Below are 19,871 nucleotides of genomic sequence, written 5' to 3'. Positions count from 1 at the left end.
CATGTTTGAAGATGATATGAAACATTTGAACGAGACGAATATTAACTACGGATTATGCGCTGATGTTGAAAGCTTTGAGCTAATCCATATGAGATATAATCACATCCGTAAGTTGCCAGGTGTATATGTCTTTGTCAATTTTCTAGGTACGTGTACGTTTTTTGTGGATAAACATTCTATACGGATGTTGTACGCAGTTTACATTCAAAACAGTTATCTAGAGATGTAAAAAAAAACCAGTTAAAAAGAGTTTATGAACGAGTTAAAAAGTGTACAAGTTTGAGGTTTTTAAATCAATTATATTGCGACGGTTGGACACACGCTTGCGCATTCGCACTGATTTTCATATTCACTATATTTTACTGTAGCGGACAGGAGTTCGATTCTCCTCGATGGACTCAACAAATAGCCCTATGTGGCTTTGCTATAAGAACACATACGTACACTGCAGCGGATAGTACAGTTAACAACAAAATAATAATGATAAAACATTAACAAAGTTATAAATTATATCACAGATCCTTTAATACTTTGGTATGTACCTAAATGATTAAATTTATGCTTTTAGCAATAATATAAAGACATACACTATTGTATGTTTGTTATCATACAAACTTACTTCATCTAGGAACATCACACCATCGTATATATGCTGCATTATTTTATTATAAAATACGGTAGTACTTAATAGTGATCGTGATTAAACAAAATGGCGGCCATAAAAATCTGAGATACATTTTTATTTCAAGTGAATTTCTTGATGGGTTATGTTTAAATCGGTCATTATTTGTCTTTGTAAAATTTAATTTTTGTTGTTGTACTTGTATCATTAAGACTATTTTAGTGTTTTTAAACTTCCATAAAAGTTGATAAACCAACAATATTTGTTTTTGTATATTACTGAACAGCGTGTTTTTATTATGTTTCCATTGTTTTCAATATTTCTTTAATGTTTGTAAGACAATAAAAATGATTAATAATTCTAGCATTAAATGATCTCATGTAAAAACCTTCTAAGTATACATATCACTATAAACATATCTGTAAATATATAGAAAAACCTTTTAATGATATATACTGCATCTTATCGAATTGAACAGAAGAGTAGGATTAATATTAAGACTTTATTTCGAACTAATTTTAATCAAATAGTTTTCTCTATATATTCTATAATGGACATTGGAAAAATTATTAATATAAATATACTTAACAAATATAGGTTAGAATGAAAGAAAATATTAATTAATTTTAACATTTACAGGGTTAAAGTTTCACATTTGCAAACACGCAGTTTAAGTCTTTTTTTTTTTTTATAATGCGATTGAGAAGGTTTGCTGATTGTAATTTTCCGCCACTGTATATTTGCAAATAACACAAAATTCAATTACCGAACCCTTTCAAGTCGTGTGCAGAATGTGTACTACGTCATCGGTATTTTCTATGTGCAAATTCTAGACACTTAACTGACCTCCTGAATCCACCTAGTGACAGTGGAAAACCTCTGTTCAAACTATCAACAAGTGTTCAACAACGACAAAAAACAAAAACTGAGTCATTTAAACATTTTTTTTATAATTTTTTAGCGCTAATTTGTAACTTGTTATTTGTTAGGAATTTTGAACATTTTAGTCTCAATGCTTTCAGTTTGTTCTGTCAGTGTTAATGCTACTGAGAACCATGTTAACAGATTTCAATTATTTAAAAGTTGAAAAAATATTGAAAATGTGATATGAATTTCATCATTAACCTTAGTCCGAGTACATTTTTACTGTAAAACATGATTACCCAGTTGGTCGCGTAAATATGCTGCAAGAGCTTAACTTTTTAGCAAGTAGTTTTAGAAGCGCTGGCAATATTTTGCAAATGAGCTTAACAGTAAAATTCGAGCCTTGATTTAAGTGATATTTGAAAAAAAATTATTGAAGTGAAACGTTTAAAACTGTTACACAAAAGTACGTTTGAATCTGAAGGTATTGTCCACATGCTGCCCCATATGTGTAATATATTTTATATATATAATATTGATTGCAATGAAAAGATAACCTGGTTTATTATTATTGTTGTCTTGCTCTCTTCATTAACAACGCCCTTTCCTCCAATGGCACAGCGGTATGTCTCCGGACTTAATGCTAGAAGACAGACTTCGATACCCATGGTTGGTAGAGCACAAGCCTATTCTGTAGCTTTGTTTAACCTCAAACAAACAGAACAAATCATTACCAATATTTGTTTGTTAAAACCAGAAACTTTAACACTAATTAGGTGTGGTTAAAAAAAGAGAGAGAGAATCATCAACATAAGCTATTGAATATAATATTTTTGGTGATCTTAAGATTTTATAACCTATGAAACGCATTAATTGGTCGTTTTTTTTCGTTAGATCAAAAGAGATAGTCGAATCCCATGCGATTAGAATAGTCCACGATTTAAAAATGAGCAGTGTTGACTGTCTGCCTTCCCTCTACTTTATTACTTAAATTAGGAACAGTTAGCGTGAATTATTATTGATTTTACACGTAATTCAACAAACAATAATCACCTAGCAACTCACGTGTAAAGAGAGTATTAACATTTTTCGTCTAATGAAATACCTTTTCATTGCACGTACTAACCGCATTTATTTCGTAAAGTTATACCGTTTGATTCAACATGTATCATTATAAATATGAAAATTTGGGTTTATCTTAGCTAATAAATTTTGTTTGCCATTTACGTACAGTACTCATATTAAGATATAAAATGTTTATAAAGAGAACAATACTAAACATTGGAGCGGTAATTTTCAGTTTTTATCTATAGATGTTTTACCTAAACAACAACACAATCATAATTGGTTTTATTTGCCATTAAGACCTGAAATGGATAAAAGCACATTTACTATATTTCACAACAAATTTATTTTTGAAGTAAAGAGAGAGAGAGAGAGAAATATTTTTTTTATTAATTAGTTTGAGCTTTTACCCTTTGTGATTCGGCTCATGCAGCTAACTAGATTTAATACTTAAATACATATCTTTGAAAACTGCAAATCGAGTATTGAGAGATAGATGTTTTTAGATAAACCATAAACACGTATATCTATCGATTTAGGCTGATTTATAAGGATATTGAGTTTTATTTTTGCTTAGCCAGTCCTGTTTAATATTTAGTTACTTTGAAGGTGGTTTTAATGAGCGATTTTTATGGCCGCCATTTTGTTTAATCACGATCACTATTAAGTACTATCGTACTTTATAATAAAATAATGCAGCATATATACGATGGTGTGATGTTCCTAAATGAAGTAAATTTGTATGATAACAAACATACAATAGTGTATGACTTTATATTATTGCTAAAAGCATAAATTTAATTAATAAGATGCATACCAAAGTATTAAAGGAGCTGTGATATTTTTTATCAATATTTATTTGTTAACCATACTATCCGCTACAATAAAATAAAGTGAATATAAGAAAACCTCAGACTTTGAATTGATGCATAATATTACACTGGAGAGGGAAGGACTCCATGGCCCAGTAACTATTGCTTAGGACTATTAGCCTGAAGGTTTTGAATTCATAGCTTTCTCGTGACATGTTATGTCCTTGAGAAAGATGTATCACCCCTATTATTCCAGTTTACCCAGTTGTATAGTGGGCATCAGTGGTTAGCTTGGGATTTACGTGTGATGGGCTGGCATAGACAGTGGAACAGGGACTCCAGTGTGTACTGGAGCACATGTCTTATTTTTATACCTGGTAAAAAGTTACTGTTTCAGTGTTGAATTCATTGGTTACAATTAACCAGGTAAATAAGGTGTCCTCAGTTGATGGAGTTTTGTCAAATTTGTTTTGCCGCCTATAGGAATCGGATTTAATCACTGGCTCTTGCGCGTCATGTAGATGTAGGATGGGCTTGAGTTAGTTGTAGTAGAGAACTAAACATACACTTCTTAACAAAATGTTTTTAAAATCTAAATAAATAAATACTGTATTCATGTATAATGTCATATGGCTTAGCAAGGTTAAGAGTAATCTTATTCTAGAGGGAGCTGTCTTTTGTAAAATTTATTTTTGTTTTAATTTCACTTCTTGGAAAATTTCCATAAATTAAAGGTATTAAGAAAGTCTTGGTAATAAATAAGATTTCACCAATACATTTAAGAGGCTCTAGTACAAAATAACATTTGCATAACGTTTACAGTCATGTAATAAATACGCTCTACATATCTTTATTTCTCTATGTGCGTGTAGCTTCGTTTTGTTTTTCGTTAATTGCACATTTGTTTTATATTAATATTTCCAATAGCCATTGTGAATGTCAGTACTGAAACTGTTAATAATAATAATAAAATTCCCTATCCCCAGATTTTTTGCATCATTTTTATTGATGTTCTGCGTGATTCTTAGTAATGCTATGAAATCTGTTAACCACCCTGAACTTGGTTCTTATCATTAATAAGACAATAAAAGAAATTTACGGAGCAAATATATGTAGATTTATAGCTTTGAATGAAAACCGTTTATTTTCTGAATTGATTTGTATACTAGGATTGGGTAATTAGCGTACCGGACTGTGAAACCGAGGTTTCATTGCTCTTATCCCATTACCATAAGTAAAAAGCAAAACAAAAAACAATCTCGCATTTTGAGATTGTGTTATAAGTGTGACGGCCACAATCTCCTATTCGATTACAGTTCCCCAAGAGTCAGTGTTGTATACAGTTGACTATTTGCTTTTCCTTCAGTCTACCAGTTCAAATTTAGAGTTGGCTAGCCCAGGTATCCCTTGAGTAGCTTTGTTCGAATTTCACAAATGATCAATGAACTATGTGTGTACAAGTTTTAGGGTTACTTGTTAACTTTACATTGAGGGTCAATTTTTATTATTTTACGTTTTTGTATTCTGAGTATAGCCTTTGATGGCTCTTTCTCTTGCAGAGATAATTTTTATTAATTTATGTGTACGAATATATTAACTAATGGAAGACGGTATGTTAAAAGTGTAATCTTAAATATTTATGCTAATTTTTCGTTGTCTCGTCTTTGCTTTGTAATATTATAATATAATAGATTAACTTACCTTTTTTGTTTTTGGATTTTGAGGAAAGCTACTCGAGGGCTATCTGTGCTAGCCTTCCCTAATTAAGCAGTGAAAGACGAGAGGGAAGGCGACTAATCACCACCACCAACGCTTGGGCTACTCTTTTACTAACGAATAGTGAGATTGACCGTAACATTATAATGCCCTCACGTCTGAAAAGGCGAATATATTTAGTGTTACTGGGATTCGAACCCGTGACCTTCAGATTGCGAGTCGAAGATCCTTAACCAACTGATAATACCGAGCCATTAATTTACCTCAGTTCACATGTTTCGTTTCCGATTTGAACTTCAGTTTTGTGCTGTTTTTTTTTTTTAACAGATACTTTTCGTCTTTGTTAAATACAGATTTTCGATTTTAAACATCTTCGTTTTCTTTGTTATTTCAGAGTTAATAAACTCTGTTAATGTAACTAAGCTTTATTTTCCCTTAGTTTTTGGCTATTAAAAATCTCTCACAGGAGCACAATATAGAGCTTATTTTATTGTCTTCACCTGTGATGAATACCAGAGAATATATTCATTATTGATACATGCACGTATGTAGCATCTCGAGAGTGAAGTGCAATTTACTAGCCATTTGTGAGACAGCCAGTCAAAAGAGAGAGCCGCTACCCGTAGGACGTTACAAGCTCAGCTCGCTATTTCAGTCAGTCTTTCTCTTCAACTCTCCGTAGGCTGACGTACAATCGTTTTACGGCTGTTCTCTGCTCTAAGAACTTCTGTTCGCACCAAGATCAGGGACATTTTTCAATCTAGTGCAACATAACTCGTGGTTCTAAGTTTATGTAAATATTATCGACACTGACAAAATTTCAACTAGAAGTCAGATTTGTGTCGTAAACCTTTTGTTCGCCGTCACATTCAACAAATAAAAAAAGATGGTACATTTGAAATGTTGCATGATTCTATACGGAAAAAGTACAACTTAGCAGAAGTTAGCTGAGTGATGGGATAAGTGAGAAGTCTTAGTTTTTGTTTGAAGTGGAACAAGTCTTGTAAGGCTACTGTTAATTAAACAACTTTTTTTTTTTTTTTTTACTTAAGGAGGTTTGTTGATGACAGTGACAGTAGCATGTTACGATATACTTCCTTCTTTTTCTTTTACTGGAAATATTTTAAGATGTGCAAATAAGCTCGAAATTTCAAAATTAGCGGGAAATCTAGCATCCCTTCTTTTAGTTGTTCATGAAATTTTCTTTTCTATTCCTTGCTTGAGTGCCTAAACAAGTGCCTGACTCTGGCGTTCTTTCCTTTTTTTGTGGGCACTTTTCAGCCCTTCTGTGCTACGCCGCCGATGGAGCAAGTTCGTGAATTGATGAATCATTGTGCCGTGCCATCCACGTCCGACACCACAGCCACCACTGGTCCAGGACCAGGCCTTACAGGGCCAACCCCACTCCCTCTAGTACCCACTGGGTGTCTGGGAAATAGAATGATGTCACGCAACGTAAATGGCACAAGTAAGTTAGTCCTTTCTTACAGAGCATGAATGTTTTGCACGAGCATCCTTTCCTGTCCTCAGTGTTGCTTCCAGTAACCTATTTGATCAATGACATAAATAGCAGTTATTACTAAAAATGAATTGTAAAAATATAACTTTTTACGTTAGTTAATTAGTTTGTTAAGTTTCGCTCTGAGCTACTGAATGGCTAACTGCACCAGTTGTCTCTGATTTAGAAATAATAAACTGGAAGGAAGGTAGTTAGTAAACATCATCCAAAGCCAACTTTTGGGTTAATCTGATTGAATGATGGGATTTGATTGTCATTCTTACAATGAACCGGTGTCCTTAAAATACAGAGTGCTTTTTATTTTCTCAGTAATGGAGATTGAATCTTGGCTCCACAATCCAGTATGTTAACAACTAAGCCGTATTCAGCCAACATGAATACGAACGTCATTCTAATTCCAATATGTATTACGACAGGAGAGAAGTTCTCATCACTGCTTTTAGATTTATTTCGAAAATAAAGTTATTTGCACCATATTCAGTTGTCGACTCCTGTGTTTAAAATTATAAGGTTTTGTATGCCTCTGTACAAGCTACCGATATCTCTTTACTCTGTACCAAGGTGTCTCAACAGAAAATTAGAGGGCTTATAACGCTAAAAAGTAGGTTTCGATACCCACAACGGGAAGACTTAGATAGCCCATTGTGTGTCTTTATGTTTAATAACAAAGAAATTTCTTCATTCGCACTTATATCTAAGTACTTTTAACTTATTTCCCCACTAATGCAAACAAAAAATAAAATAAAATAAAACATTTAAGTAGTGAAAAGAGCATTTGAGACTATTGCCTATTAAGGAATGGTTATCATGCATAAGTGAAAGCGAAACAGTTGCAAGTTGTTGTGGCTGAGGTACTTAAAACGATTTGAAACGTTGGCGAGGCCAATTTTCGAAACTATTTGAATTTTGGGCTGACAGCTGGGGGTACATTATGTTACGTGAATTTGCAAACAAGACAGCCCATTAAAAATGAAACCGTTAGTGATTGTTTGATAATTTCGAGCTCTTACATCCAGTTCAGGTCGGTATCGCTTAGATTATAGAAAGTACATTGTTAAGACTACTCATTGTAAGAAAACTAAAATGCGAGTATTTTGTGATTTGTGCTTTACGTCTTAGTTTCTGTTATTCGTTATTCCTTACAAATTTTCTCCGAGATCGATATGTTTAAAATAAATATTCTTTTTCGGTATGTTTCAAAACATGAAGATTGTAGGTTTAGAGAAAAAAAAGTCTGGTTTCGTGTATTAACTTAATATAACTTAAGGTTATTTTCGAAGCTCGTTTATTACATTTTGGGTATAATCGAAACAATGAAGTTTTGTTATTTTTAAATAATAAAACAAGGAAACTGTTGGTGTATCTTTTCTAGGACAGATATATGTCGCTGACTTGAAAGTTTAAAGAAAGCTTGTGCTTAAGAGTTGTAAAACGATATTGGTCTGTGTATGCAAATCTGACTGGAAAAGAGTTAGCATTTTTTTACGTGTGACAAGATGTCTGTTTTTAGTTTTATCGCTTACTTGATCTACTAAGCTCTTCTGATTCTGTACAGGTTCCTGTAATTTTGCCCTTCTGATTACAAACTTACCAGACTCCTTTACCGATCAGTTATGTTATTCTAATTCTTCTTTCTTATAATTTTAATCCTACAGTCTAGTTTAGCGTACCTAATAGGATGGACTTTTTTTTTTTAATATAAGTTGGATAGTTCAGGGGGGCTGGCTCACTTGTGATCTATATTTCAGTTTACAGTTTGTTATATTTGGTAAATAAGAACGTGTCTAAAGTAAGTTGTTTTGATATTATTATTATTATCTTTCGTTGTACCTGGAGTTATTTAGCAAATAAATCGACTTCACTGATTATTTAAGTTCACTTATTCATCATCACTATACTTCAGTCGAGATAATATGTTGTTTCAATTTTACTTGAAACTAAACTGAATAAGTTATAGTAGACCCCTTTTTACGGGCATGATTTGACTTGTGTATATATATATATATGTATGTATGTATGTATGTATGTGTGTGTGTGTGTGTGTGTGTGTGTGTAATATATATTGGTTTCTGTAAAAAAGCTTGAGTCTGTTTTAACTTTTCAATTGAAGTTAACACACTCGGATTTTCTTGTACGTCTTAGCGGTTGAATAGCAATATGAAACATAAGTTTACACTAGGAGACTAACCCATTATTATAAATGAGAACTGCAATTTATAGAAATATATGTTCTCATCAATCCAATGAGGCTGACAACTAGTGTGTGTGTGTGTGTGTGTGTGTAGTACTACTATTTAGTGAACTGTTTTTTTTTTTGGAATTTCGCACAAAGCTACTCGAGGGCTATCTGTGCTAGCCGTCCTTAATTTAGCAGTGTAAGACTAGAGGGAAGGCAGCTAGTCATCACCACCCACCGCCAACTCTTGGGCTACTCTTTTACCAACGAATAGTGGGATTGACCGTCACATTATAACGCCCCCACGGCTGGGAGGGCGAGCATGTTTGGCGCGAACCCGCGACCCTCAGATTACGAAGCGCACGCCTTAACGCGCTAGGCCATGCCAGGCCTTAGTGAACTGGTCGTAATGAATTTTGTCAGCGCAAGGATATTGGTTAACAGTATTACAATTAAAATAGTCATTCCTGCTACGCTTTTCTATTAGTGCATAAATGGATAACACACACTTAGTATCTGGATTTAGCTTAAGTTCGAACCCATATTCGAAACTTGTATGAAAGCCATATGCGTACAATCAGTGAAAACAACAACAACAAACAAACTGAACAAGTGATAGGCTTTTTTACATCAACATAAAAATAATTTCTAAGATTATTAGCAAATATTAATGTTCTTAACATTTATTTTTACCAACACAAGTTAAGCTGAGTTGTGCTTTAAAGCTATTCATGGTTGTATGAGAATTTGCATATTACTGTCGAAATTTGATACCCACTTAAAAAAAACAACAGATATCCTGAACAAAGGAAACTGTGTATTGCCAAGTCTCGCAACAACGTAATGGCCACAACTACATATTTTTTATATCATTTTCTAATGAAACTAACATTGCAATGTTATGTATTCTGTAAGTAATAATGTAATGGAAAGTATGCTAAAAATAACTCTTCATATATTTGTAAGAAGTCTAATAAATAACCACGATTACTATGAATAATAGATAACCTTTATTGTTTATTTTTTTTGTTTTTGAATTTTGCGCAAAGCTACTCAAGGGCTATCTGCGCTAGCCGTCCCTAATTTAGCAGTGTAAGACAAAAGAGAAGGCAGCTTGTCATCACCACTCACCGCCAACTCTTGGGCTACTCTTTTACCAACGAATAGTGGGATTGACTGTCACATTATAATGCCCCTACGGGTGAAAGGGCGAGCATGTATGGTGCGACCGGGATTCGAACCCGCGACGCTTGGATTATGAGTCGAACGCCTTAACCCACCTGGCTATGCAGGGCCTGATAACCTTTATTGCACAAATAGTTGGCAGTTTATACCTTATTCTTAAATAATTATGTTTTTATTATATAAAGTCTGCATTCTCATTTCGTGTAGTAATTGTATATGTTCGACTATCGATGCTGTATTTTTGTGGCATAGTATGTAACTTTCTTTATCAGATTTGTAGTTTTGTTGTTGTTTTTGCTTTTCTAAGATTTGCTTTATTAACACATCTAATTAAGTATTCTGCATTTGTTCTTTTTTCCCGGAATGCTCAACGTGAGACGCAACTGTCATAATTTATTACTTATTAATTATCGTGAAACCTGTTTAAGAAGCATATTAATTTTCTACATATTTTCCCAACAGAATATGATTTTAAACTAAGTTACTCAGTTTCGAAAACCTCTTAATAGTTAATGGAGGAACTTTAATTTCGTATTGCCCCATAGTGTATGGAATATTAAGAGTTGTGCACTATTGAAATTGAGTTGGCATGAAATACACAAATGAATAGCATTACACAATACAGACTTAAACAACAACAAAACTGTATTCCACTTGGAATTCCAAAAACGAACCGGTAACCAGTTGCGTGCAGTGTTGGCAGAATTTTATTCCTGCTCTCAAATAAGTGCTTTTTCACATATCCTCTTGTGTAGCAGAATTAATAAACTGCCAGGACTTTTCAGTTGTATCTAAAGGTTTAAGTAAGTTATGTATAAAAGTAGAAAACAAAATAATACCACAATAATGATAGAATAATAAACATGAATAATCCTGCATTACCTACGATTGGAAAATGAATATAAAAAGTATACCATGCTCTCTAAAAACAACACAGAAACATTTTTGGAATTTAATTGAAGTGTGAGCTTAAAAGTCCGTGTAAGATGTGGCTCGCCTGGCAGATTATGACAAAAGCAAGCAATTTCGGCAATTTTGATCTCGTCTCGTGTTTTCACGGTGTACTACTTATCAAAACTACGTAATTGGAAGTGTAAAATGTGTGTATTTATTGTAGTACACATCTTGGAAACCTGACCAAACGAACAATTAATCTAGTACAGGTAAAGATACAAGTAAAATTTTCTGAAACATCTCTTCGTTGTATTGATTGTAGTAATACATTTACCATTATAATCAATTAATAAATGTAATCCATTTACCGTTCTTTGACTTGTATGTAGCCTGAATTTTATTAATTTACAATTGAAAAAAATAAAACTATATGAAAGGAGAAAATTAAGGTATTTTAATTTCATAAGGTAAAGTTAACTTTTATTGTACCAAGATTCGAAACGTTATTTTATGAAAGACATGAGCATTTGTACGCACGAAGTCTCGTTGTTACGCAGTTTGTGCAGGTGCAATAGGGCTCGAGTCCTAAAAATTTAGTTTAAAGAATTCATGTTTACCTGAAGCAGCGGGATATGGAATTCTGCAGTTTGTATACAAGACACAGTACCTTTATCTTCATGTTACACGCATTCTTGCAAACAGTTTGAATTTCACTGAGAGCTACTCAAGAACTATCTGCGATAGCCGTCCGTAACTTAGCAGTGACAGATTGGAGGGAAGGCTACTCTTTTTACCAACGAATAGTGGGATTGATTGTGACATTATAACGCCCCCACAGCTGAAAGGGCGAGCTTCTTTAGTGGGGCATAGATTTGAAGCCGCGACCATCAGATTGCGAGTCGAGAGCTCCTAGTCACCTGGCCATGCCGGGACTTTTAAAAAGAGAATAAACATATTTGTGCATTATATTGTTTTTAAGGTGTATACACTTTAAATAACATCGTTTGATTTAAACGAGGAGTTCTCCACAACTCATCCAATGTAGACGCATTTTATATGAGGAATTGTCTTAATATAATAGACATGCTAGGAATCTATTCACTTCTGTGGTGAGAAACGCTCCTCATATGAAAGCCTATGTATTTTTGTAACATTTTTTGATATATAGATATTTAATCTCAATATTTAAAATACTGAGAGATTATAGGAATATAACTAAACAATTGCAATTGAAGAAAAGACTTTTCAAGATCTTCTGTAAATGTAATTCTACAAAATTGCACATTCTAACTGAGGAAAAAGTTAGGACACCCTACCACCTAATAGCTAGTGTTTTACCCTCTTTGGCTGAAATAACTGCAGTGAGACGCTTCTTGTAGCCGTCTACCAGTCTCTGACATCGGTCTGAAGAAAGTTTGCCCCACTCCTAAATGCAGAATTCTTTCAGCTGTGAGATGTTTGACGGGTTTCTTGCATGTACAGCTTGTTTCAAGTCACCCAACAGCATCTCAATGGGATTAAGTTCTGGGCTTTGACTCTGCCATTCCAGGACTCTCCATTTCTTAGTTTTCAGCCAGTCCTTGGTGGATTTACTGGTATGTTTTGGGTCATTGCCGTGTTGCAGGTTCCAGGTCCGCTTCAGCTTTACTTTTCTTACAGATGGTCTCGCATGATCCTCAAGCACCCTCTGATACACAGTAGAATTCATGGTGGATTCTATGATCGTGAGCTGTCCAGGTCCTGCTGCAGCAAAGCAGCCCCAACCCATGACACTTCCACCTCCATGCTTCACAGTTGGTATGAGGTACTTTTCCTGGAATGCTGTATTTGGTTTACGCCAAATATGTCCTCTGTTCTGGTGTCCAAATAATTCAATTTTGGACTCATCTGTCTAAAGGACATTTATTCCAGAAGTCCTGGTCTTTGCCTACATTCTCACTGGCAAACTTCAGTCTGGCCTTGATGTTTCTCTTAGAGAGCAAAGGTTTCCTCCTTGCACACCTCCCATGCAAGTTAAACTTGTGCAGTCTCTTTCTGATTGTAGAGGCATGCACTTTCACATCAACAGTAGCCAGAGCCTGCTATAGGTCCCGTGAAGACATGTTAGGGTGTTTGGAGAACTCTTTTAGCATCTTGCGATCTACTCTCGGGGTGAACTTGCTTGAATGACCAGACCTGGGCATGTTGGCAGTTGTTTTGAAAGCCCTCCACTTGTTAACTATTTTCCGGACAGTGGAATGGCTGATTTCAAAATCTTTTGGGATCTTTTTAAATCCCTTACCAGACTCATAAGCTGCTACAAGTTTCTTTCTGAAGGCCTCAGACAGCTATTTTGCTCTCACCATGGTGCTCACTCTCACTTCAACAGTCAGGAGATTAAATACCAATATATCCAAAAATGTTACAAAAATACACAGGCTTTCATAGGGTGTCCTAACTTTTTCACATGACTGTATATATTACAGCTGAAAATCTCTTGTTTTTGTTTATTTAATTAAATTGTCTTACAGCTCCAAAAAGATCGAAACTCGGTTTCTAGCGCTGTTAAGTCTGCACACGAACAACTGTGCCACTGGGGAGTATATTTTTGTACAAATATGCAGCCAAATGTGTTATTCTCGCATGTATACAGGAAATTGTATTAGTAGACAAAACAAACAAACTAAACAACAACAAAAACTAGGTTTGTACTACTAAAAATAAAACCCTCAAAAGATGTCATCAGTTGACATATAAAAACCTGCTCGTTATTCATTGATTACTAACTGTAGCTAATGCAAAAAGAAAAGAAAACTCGCTCTGCGTACTTTGGAGTTGCGATTCTTGTAACGGTAATGGCCAAATCTCGCTATTTTGTCAGATTAAGATGCAAATTGATATTTTAGCAGAAATCTGGATTTCAGAGTTGGAGAGCCATGTGCGAATCAGTGCGATACCGAAAGATGTTAGTTGCACTTTAAGCTGTGGATGCGTTATAATCGTGATAGTCCATTCCGTAACGCAATGGTATTGCGCTGCTGACTAGGTGTTATCATTCTAGTCAGTAGTGAAAAAAATTTATGCTTATCGGCGTTGGTTCTCTGTTAGTTTTCCCCGAATATCTATAAACAAACAAAAGCAGATATGTTTTGTCACTCGCCCTCAGTAAAGTTGTATGGGAACTTTGGAATTTTCACCTGCAATTTAAAAAAAATTTAAAGAAAGTACCATGAATGGAGAGTTTCTGAGAGTTAACACTAAAAATGAAATAGTTTTTCAGAATACTATAAACGGAAACGAAAAAAAGGTTTCAAAATTTGTAAAATTATTATTGAAGAGGAGTGGAAACAGCCTGTTTATTAATTTAAAGTTTAGACTTGAAAAAAAAAAATCTTAAATTCGTGATATTTCCTTATGGGTACGTATTGGTAGTTATATATTTTCCATTCTCGTTAGGCTTAGAAGTATGAAATTCTTTTTCTAACAAGTTCATTATAATATAAATTTGATTTGACATCATAGACTCTCTGAATTCACGAGGTTTCCTATGATAAACAGCTTGTAATATTAAAGTTGAAATATATTTATCGAAAATAGAGATCATAAATAAAATCGTTACGTATTTGAGTTTCGTGTTCACTAGTATTTTGTTCCTTCTCGTTATTCCTTTCAAAAGCCTTCCCTCTGAACCAAAGTTCATAATTACACTACTGTACCTGAGCCCTAGGGTACTCTAATATGAACGGCTATGTGCGCACGAGGTACTTTCCGCTCAGTTTGAAAATGTCATTTCTCCAGAGGTACTGCGTGAAGTTACTTTGTTCTTTGTATATCTTTGATTGAATAGTTAGTTCATGACGTTTAAAATGCAAGTGTGTGATTATCATTGCATGTTTTCACGTTGTATTTTGTAGCTGTGAATAAAGAGTTTCATTATGTAAGAATGCACTAATGTATGACAAAAATGTTAATCATTCGGTGACATTCGTTGCATATATATATATATGCAAGATAAAGAGCCCAAAACACAGGGTTGTCTTGATTCTGTGTTTACGTATGAATAACCAACTGAAACCATCTGGGATTTCATACTTATGTATGAGTAAGTGACGTGTATATTGTTATTATTGGTTGTACAACTAATCCATGATATAAACCGAAATAGCCCAATCGATTTCTCTTAATTTTGAAATAATGGCTATAAGTGATTCATTCCCAAGTATATCTCATTTAAACTTCTGTAGATTATATTACAGGATCTTTGTAGCAGAATGAAAACAATCAGCGGGTACACGTACTTTCTAGAATAATAAATGATCATATTCAAGTAGTTTTGATAATAAGTTAACATAAAAGTGTTTATAAATTAACTAACGGTTTATTTTGAAGGAATTTTATGGAGTATGACTTCAGAAGCCAATTTGAGATTGAAAGTTAATAAATGCACATTTTGTTTTTTGAATTTGGTGCAAAGCTACACGAGGGCTATCTGTGCTAGCCGTCCCTAATTTAGCAGTGTAAGACTAGTGGGAAAGCAGCTAGTCATCACCACCCACCGCCAACTCTTGGGCTACTCTTTTACCAATAAATAGTGTGATTGACTGTCACATTATAACACCCCCCACTGCTGAAAGGGCGAGCATGTTTGGTGCGACGGGGATTCGAACACGCGACCCTCAGATATAAATACACATATAAAACGATTGATCTTGAAGTTATACTGCAGTTTAACGAAGACGGGAGGTAACATAAAACTGGATGTGTTATTTTAAAGCTGTTTTTCAATACACAAATCACCAAGTTACGTGACAGCCACAGCCGATATAAGGGTGTTGTGGAACAGAATCTATCATAACTACATTTTGATATTGTTTGGTTTGTAATAGGTATTGTAGTGCTACTGAAATTTTATCGCTTTAGTTAAGGGTATGTAACATTTCATTTTGGCCTCGAAAAGTTGTACATTTGAATCATGAAGTTGCGTTCAGATTGGATAGTTCAACTTTCCAAACCTGGAATATCCTTTGTAGCTAAGACAGTGGAAATAAAGGACTAAGTTCATCTACTTTGAACATCTGTGCAGTGCAAAAAGAAACTCGCAACAAATCGTACCCCAGCTGTTTTAATCAAAATGCAGCATTTTGTAACAGTTGGGAATCGAGGGGAGCACAAATGTCAGAGCAAAAACCATCCACATGCTGCAAAAGACAGTATGCAATGTAGTAAAAAAGTATCGTCGTCTGTAAAAGCGACAAAAATTATTTCACCAACGAGTTTGTTTAACCGTCGCATATGTCAAGCAGGGAGGATAAAACTGTAATTCATACTACTCTATAAGCAGAAATATCAATCATGCCACCGATCGTATCCTCTACGGATTTAAGTGTCATTCGACTGCGGAAACGGGTGCAGAGAAATGCCGTCTTCGTACACTAGATAGTTTATGAACGTTATCAGAGAGGAGTAGCATGCTTTGGCCATGACAGCGTCACGACGAAGCTATTGTCAAGGTGACCATCAGATAAAGCATGAACGAATTTGGCGACATCTATAATGGGGGATGGGGGTGGAGGTGAGGCTCCGAAATCGTTTTAATATAACGTTTCTCCAAAGTGTGCTACGAATTTCTTGAGAAATTCTTGTGATCAATTTCGTCATCACCAAGAAAATATACTAGCATACTCTATGCTTCAGATTGAGAGCTTTTAGAAAATCTATATACACGCAGAAGGCAGTGACAGGTCACGATACGCACAATAAATCAACGTGTATAGAAATAAGAAAAAATATACATTTTTGTGTTGAAGAAACTGGATATAAATAAAAATCTACCATTCTAATTTAGGAATTTTAATTGCCATTGTTAAATATAACACTGAAATATAATGTATCTGTCTTCCATACCGGTATTTAACAGCAAGGCATACTTTTGTAGTTATTATTATTTTTTATACCATTACACCGTCATAAGTAGCTTTCTTTTCAAGCATAGTACAAAAATGAATATCTGTCATCCCCCACACACACTATTGTGTAAATTACTTGCTTGGTGAATTCACGTATATTGATATTACTAAGCCCCATGTGTTGGATTAATTTATTCAACCGTTTTTGTTATTGATATGGGTATGTTATTGACCCATATCTCTACTTATGACTCAAGCGTATCGTTTCTTTATCCACCGGTTTCACTCTAAAGCAGCGTGGATAGTACAAGTAAGTTTGGTACAAAATGTACCTATGTTGATTGTGTGTGTATTAAAGTTATTTAAATTGTGGGGGTATAACGGAAAAGTACAAAGTGAATATACTACCTAACCTTGAAGGGTAAGAAGAGAACAGTCCTCAGAACATGCTAGATTATAGAAACATGAATATTTTCTGATAGATACGTGTTTATAACGTGCAACTACCATTGCAGTTTCTATAAAGGATCGGAAGTATCATGTACAATTTAATAATGTTTTCGTTAAGGATTTATTGCAGAAGTGTCAGTTCGTAAAGGTCTGGCAGAAGGGACAAAGAAGGTTGAAACAAGACGAACAATTATGTTGTTTGTCAAGAGCGTGCTCTGGGAACTAAGACTATTTGCCACCTTTCCTAATTTTGAATTATTGACCAATGGGAGAGCAGTCACTCATTAGGACCCTACCGACCACGTCAAGGGACTGTGACGCTTTCAAAACACTTCAAAGTACCGGGAATATGTTTTTTTAGTATCTAACTCATTCGAACCTGGCTCGCTAACTATGAAATCTAGAGCTTTCTTTATCTTGGGGCCTATCACACTCACCTTCGTGAACAATGAGTTTTAACAGATTGTTTGTTTTTAATTTCGCTCAAAACTACACGAGGGCTATGTGCGGTAGTCGTCCCTAATTTACCTGAGTAAGACTAGAGGGAAGGCAGCTAGTCATTACCACCCACCGCCAACTTTTGGACTACTCTTTTATCAACGAATAGTGGGATTGACCGTCACATTATAATGACCCCACGGCTGAAAGAGCGAGTTTGTTTGGTGTGAAGGAGATTCGAAACCATAACCCTCAGATTACGAGTCAAGCACCCTAACCACTTGGCAATGGCGGGCCATAGACAGAACGAAAGTTAAGCACAAGTAACAACTGAACACGAACGTAGTCCATCACATGCCTATCAACATTTTGAAGATGCGCAACATCGCACTCAAGCGCCCTTACCATCTGGTCATGATGGGCCGAGTTTTCACAAAATTTACAAATACCACCCATTAATCACATTTAAAGTTTTTATCTTAAATAAATTATGAAGAATTTAATCGTTTAATCGAAAAAACTTTCATCGTCATCCGAGTGTAGAAGTGATAAAAACAATATGCTTCTATAGTGTAACTGTAAAATTGTTCTGTGTGTGTAAGCTGCTAAAAAATACTTTAACAGAAGTTAAACAAACTTTCTTTACAGGAAAAAACAGACCAAAATGTCACAAATGTATTAGTACCTGCTAAAATATTTTTCACGAACAGATCACAAACTCATTAAAAAGTCAATCCTATTTTTCATAAATTGTATTAAATAGATTGTAAATACGGCACATATTTAAAACCGTCAGTGGTCAAATAGACGAAGTCTCAAAAAACTAGGTGACGGAGACCTCCTGGAAAGAAAACAGTTCCAGATATTCTTTGTACGCGCTTGGAACTTGGGAACTGGCCAAATCGTGTGTGCAGTATGTGACTTAGTCACTAGTAACGTCATTGACCTACCTGGCGAGAACTACTTCCTTTTAAACATGCGACTTTCAGGCCTTTCTTTGTATAATTATTTACCTTTAAAATATTACATTAAAAATCGATATATCATTGGATGTTGTATTAGTATGAAAAAAGACGAAAGGTCTTCAGAAAATATCCTGTAATTTATTATCACTGAATTCTGAAAAGTTTGAATGTTGTTCCCCAGTGGATCAACAATATGTTTCAGGGTTTCCAACACTAAAATCTAGGGTTCAATTCTCTGTAGTTTACAGAGGGTTGTATTCTCATTTTATGTAGCTTTGAGCTAAAAAAAAAGACAAAACAACTAATAACAGTTTCAATATACTGTAAAGATGTTTAAATTTTATGTAGTTGGAGAAGTTTACTAACCAGTTTTATACTATACTTTCATTATTCACAATCCATGTGCATTACTTTACACAGTTGAAACAAAAAAAATTATCGATTTCAGTTCCGTAAATTTTATTAATTTTTATCTGAACTGGTGAAGGTTAACATGGAACTTCAGTGTCAATAGACTGTAGATACTATTTTTCTTTGAATACATGTTTATTGCGTGCACATCAAAAAGAATTTTACCGAAATTATGGTGAGATCATGAAAATGTGATTCTACTATCTTGATAGTTGTAGCCAAATGGTCAAATTTCTGTCAGATAATGCCATTTTACGAACTTTCAGCGACTGTCGTTGAATCTACTTAAAATAAGTTATTTGTGACTCTTATTCTAACTGTCCCTTTTTTGACTACCAGACATTCGTTTCTCTTGCCACCACAACATAGTAATCATGCTTTTGATACTTGTTATCTGTGTGACACACATTTCTTGATTGGTTAAGCATACTTCAAGTGTATGAATTGTCAATCCCTGACCATGCGTTTGTTTTTGCTGTCAAATATGTATACTTGAGACTACATAAGACGTTAAATACGTTTAAGTGCTTCAAATACGGGTCTTTTTTTTTTAGACCATCGGATTTTTTTTTCGGAGATCTTGTTATTTGTATGGTAGATACAGTAAGTATAAAAAACGATACAATTTGTACATAACAAAACTCTTCCTTTAAAATAAAAAACAAAACATTTTCTGGCAGTTGCCTTTCATTATATTTATTGCTAGTTTTCAAGTTATTGGTTACCGTTGAGGTCCACTTGTTACGTCAAGAGTATTTTGTGTTTTGTCCTTTCACAACATTCAGTATAAAGAACTGATACGGACTAATTTTTATATAATATACGACTGACAATATATATGAAGAATCCTTGTGGTAATTAATGGAATT

General features: G+C 34.4%; 1 protein-coding gene across 6 annotated transcripts in view; it reads left to right on the top strand.

The window, feature by feature from the left end:
- LOC143232703 (NGFI-A-binding protein homolog) overlaps nt 1-19,871 on the top strand; it is a 248,833-nt gene that overhangs the window by 36,798 nt on the left and 192,164 nt on the right. For 4 of the 6 annotated variants that reach the window (XM_076468448.1, XM_076468451.1, XM_076468447.1 and 1 more), the window contains exon 3: nt 6,361-6,547. The exons of the other annotated variants lie outside the window; for them this stretch is intronic. In XM_076468448.1, the coding sequence (XP_076324563.1) occupies nt 6,382-6,547 (166 nt within the window). In that variant the 5' untranslated portion in view covers nt 6,361-6,381. The remainder of the gene's footprint in view (nt 1-6,360; nt 6,548-19,871) is intronic. 6 annotated transcript variants of the gene reach the window in all.

The sequence above is a fragment of the Tachypleus tridentatus genome, chromosome 11 (genome assembly GCF_004210375.1).
Source record: "Tachypleus tridentatus isolate NWPU-2018 chromosome 11, ASM421037v1, whole genome shotgun sequence".
NCBI classification, from domain to species: domain Eukaryota; kingdom Metazoa; phylum Arthropoda; class Merostomata; order Xiphosura; family Limulidae; genus Tachypleus; species Tachypleus tridentatus.
This window is presented reverse-complemented; position numbering and strand designations above follow the sequence as displayed.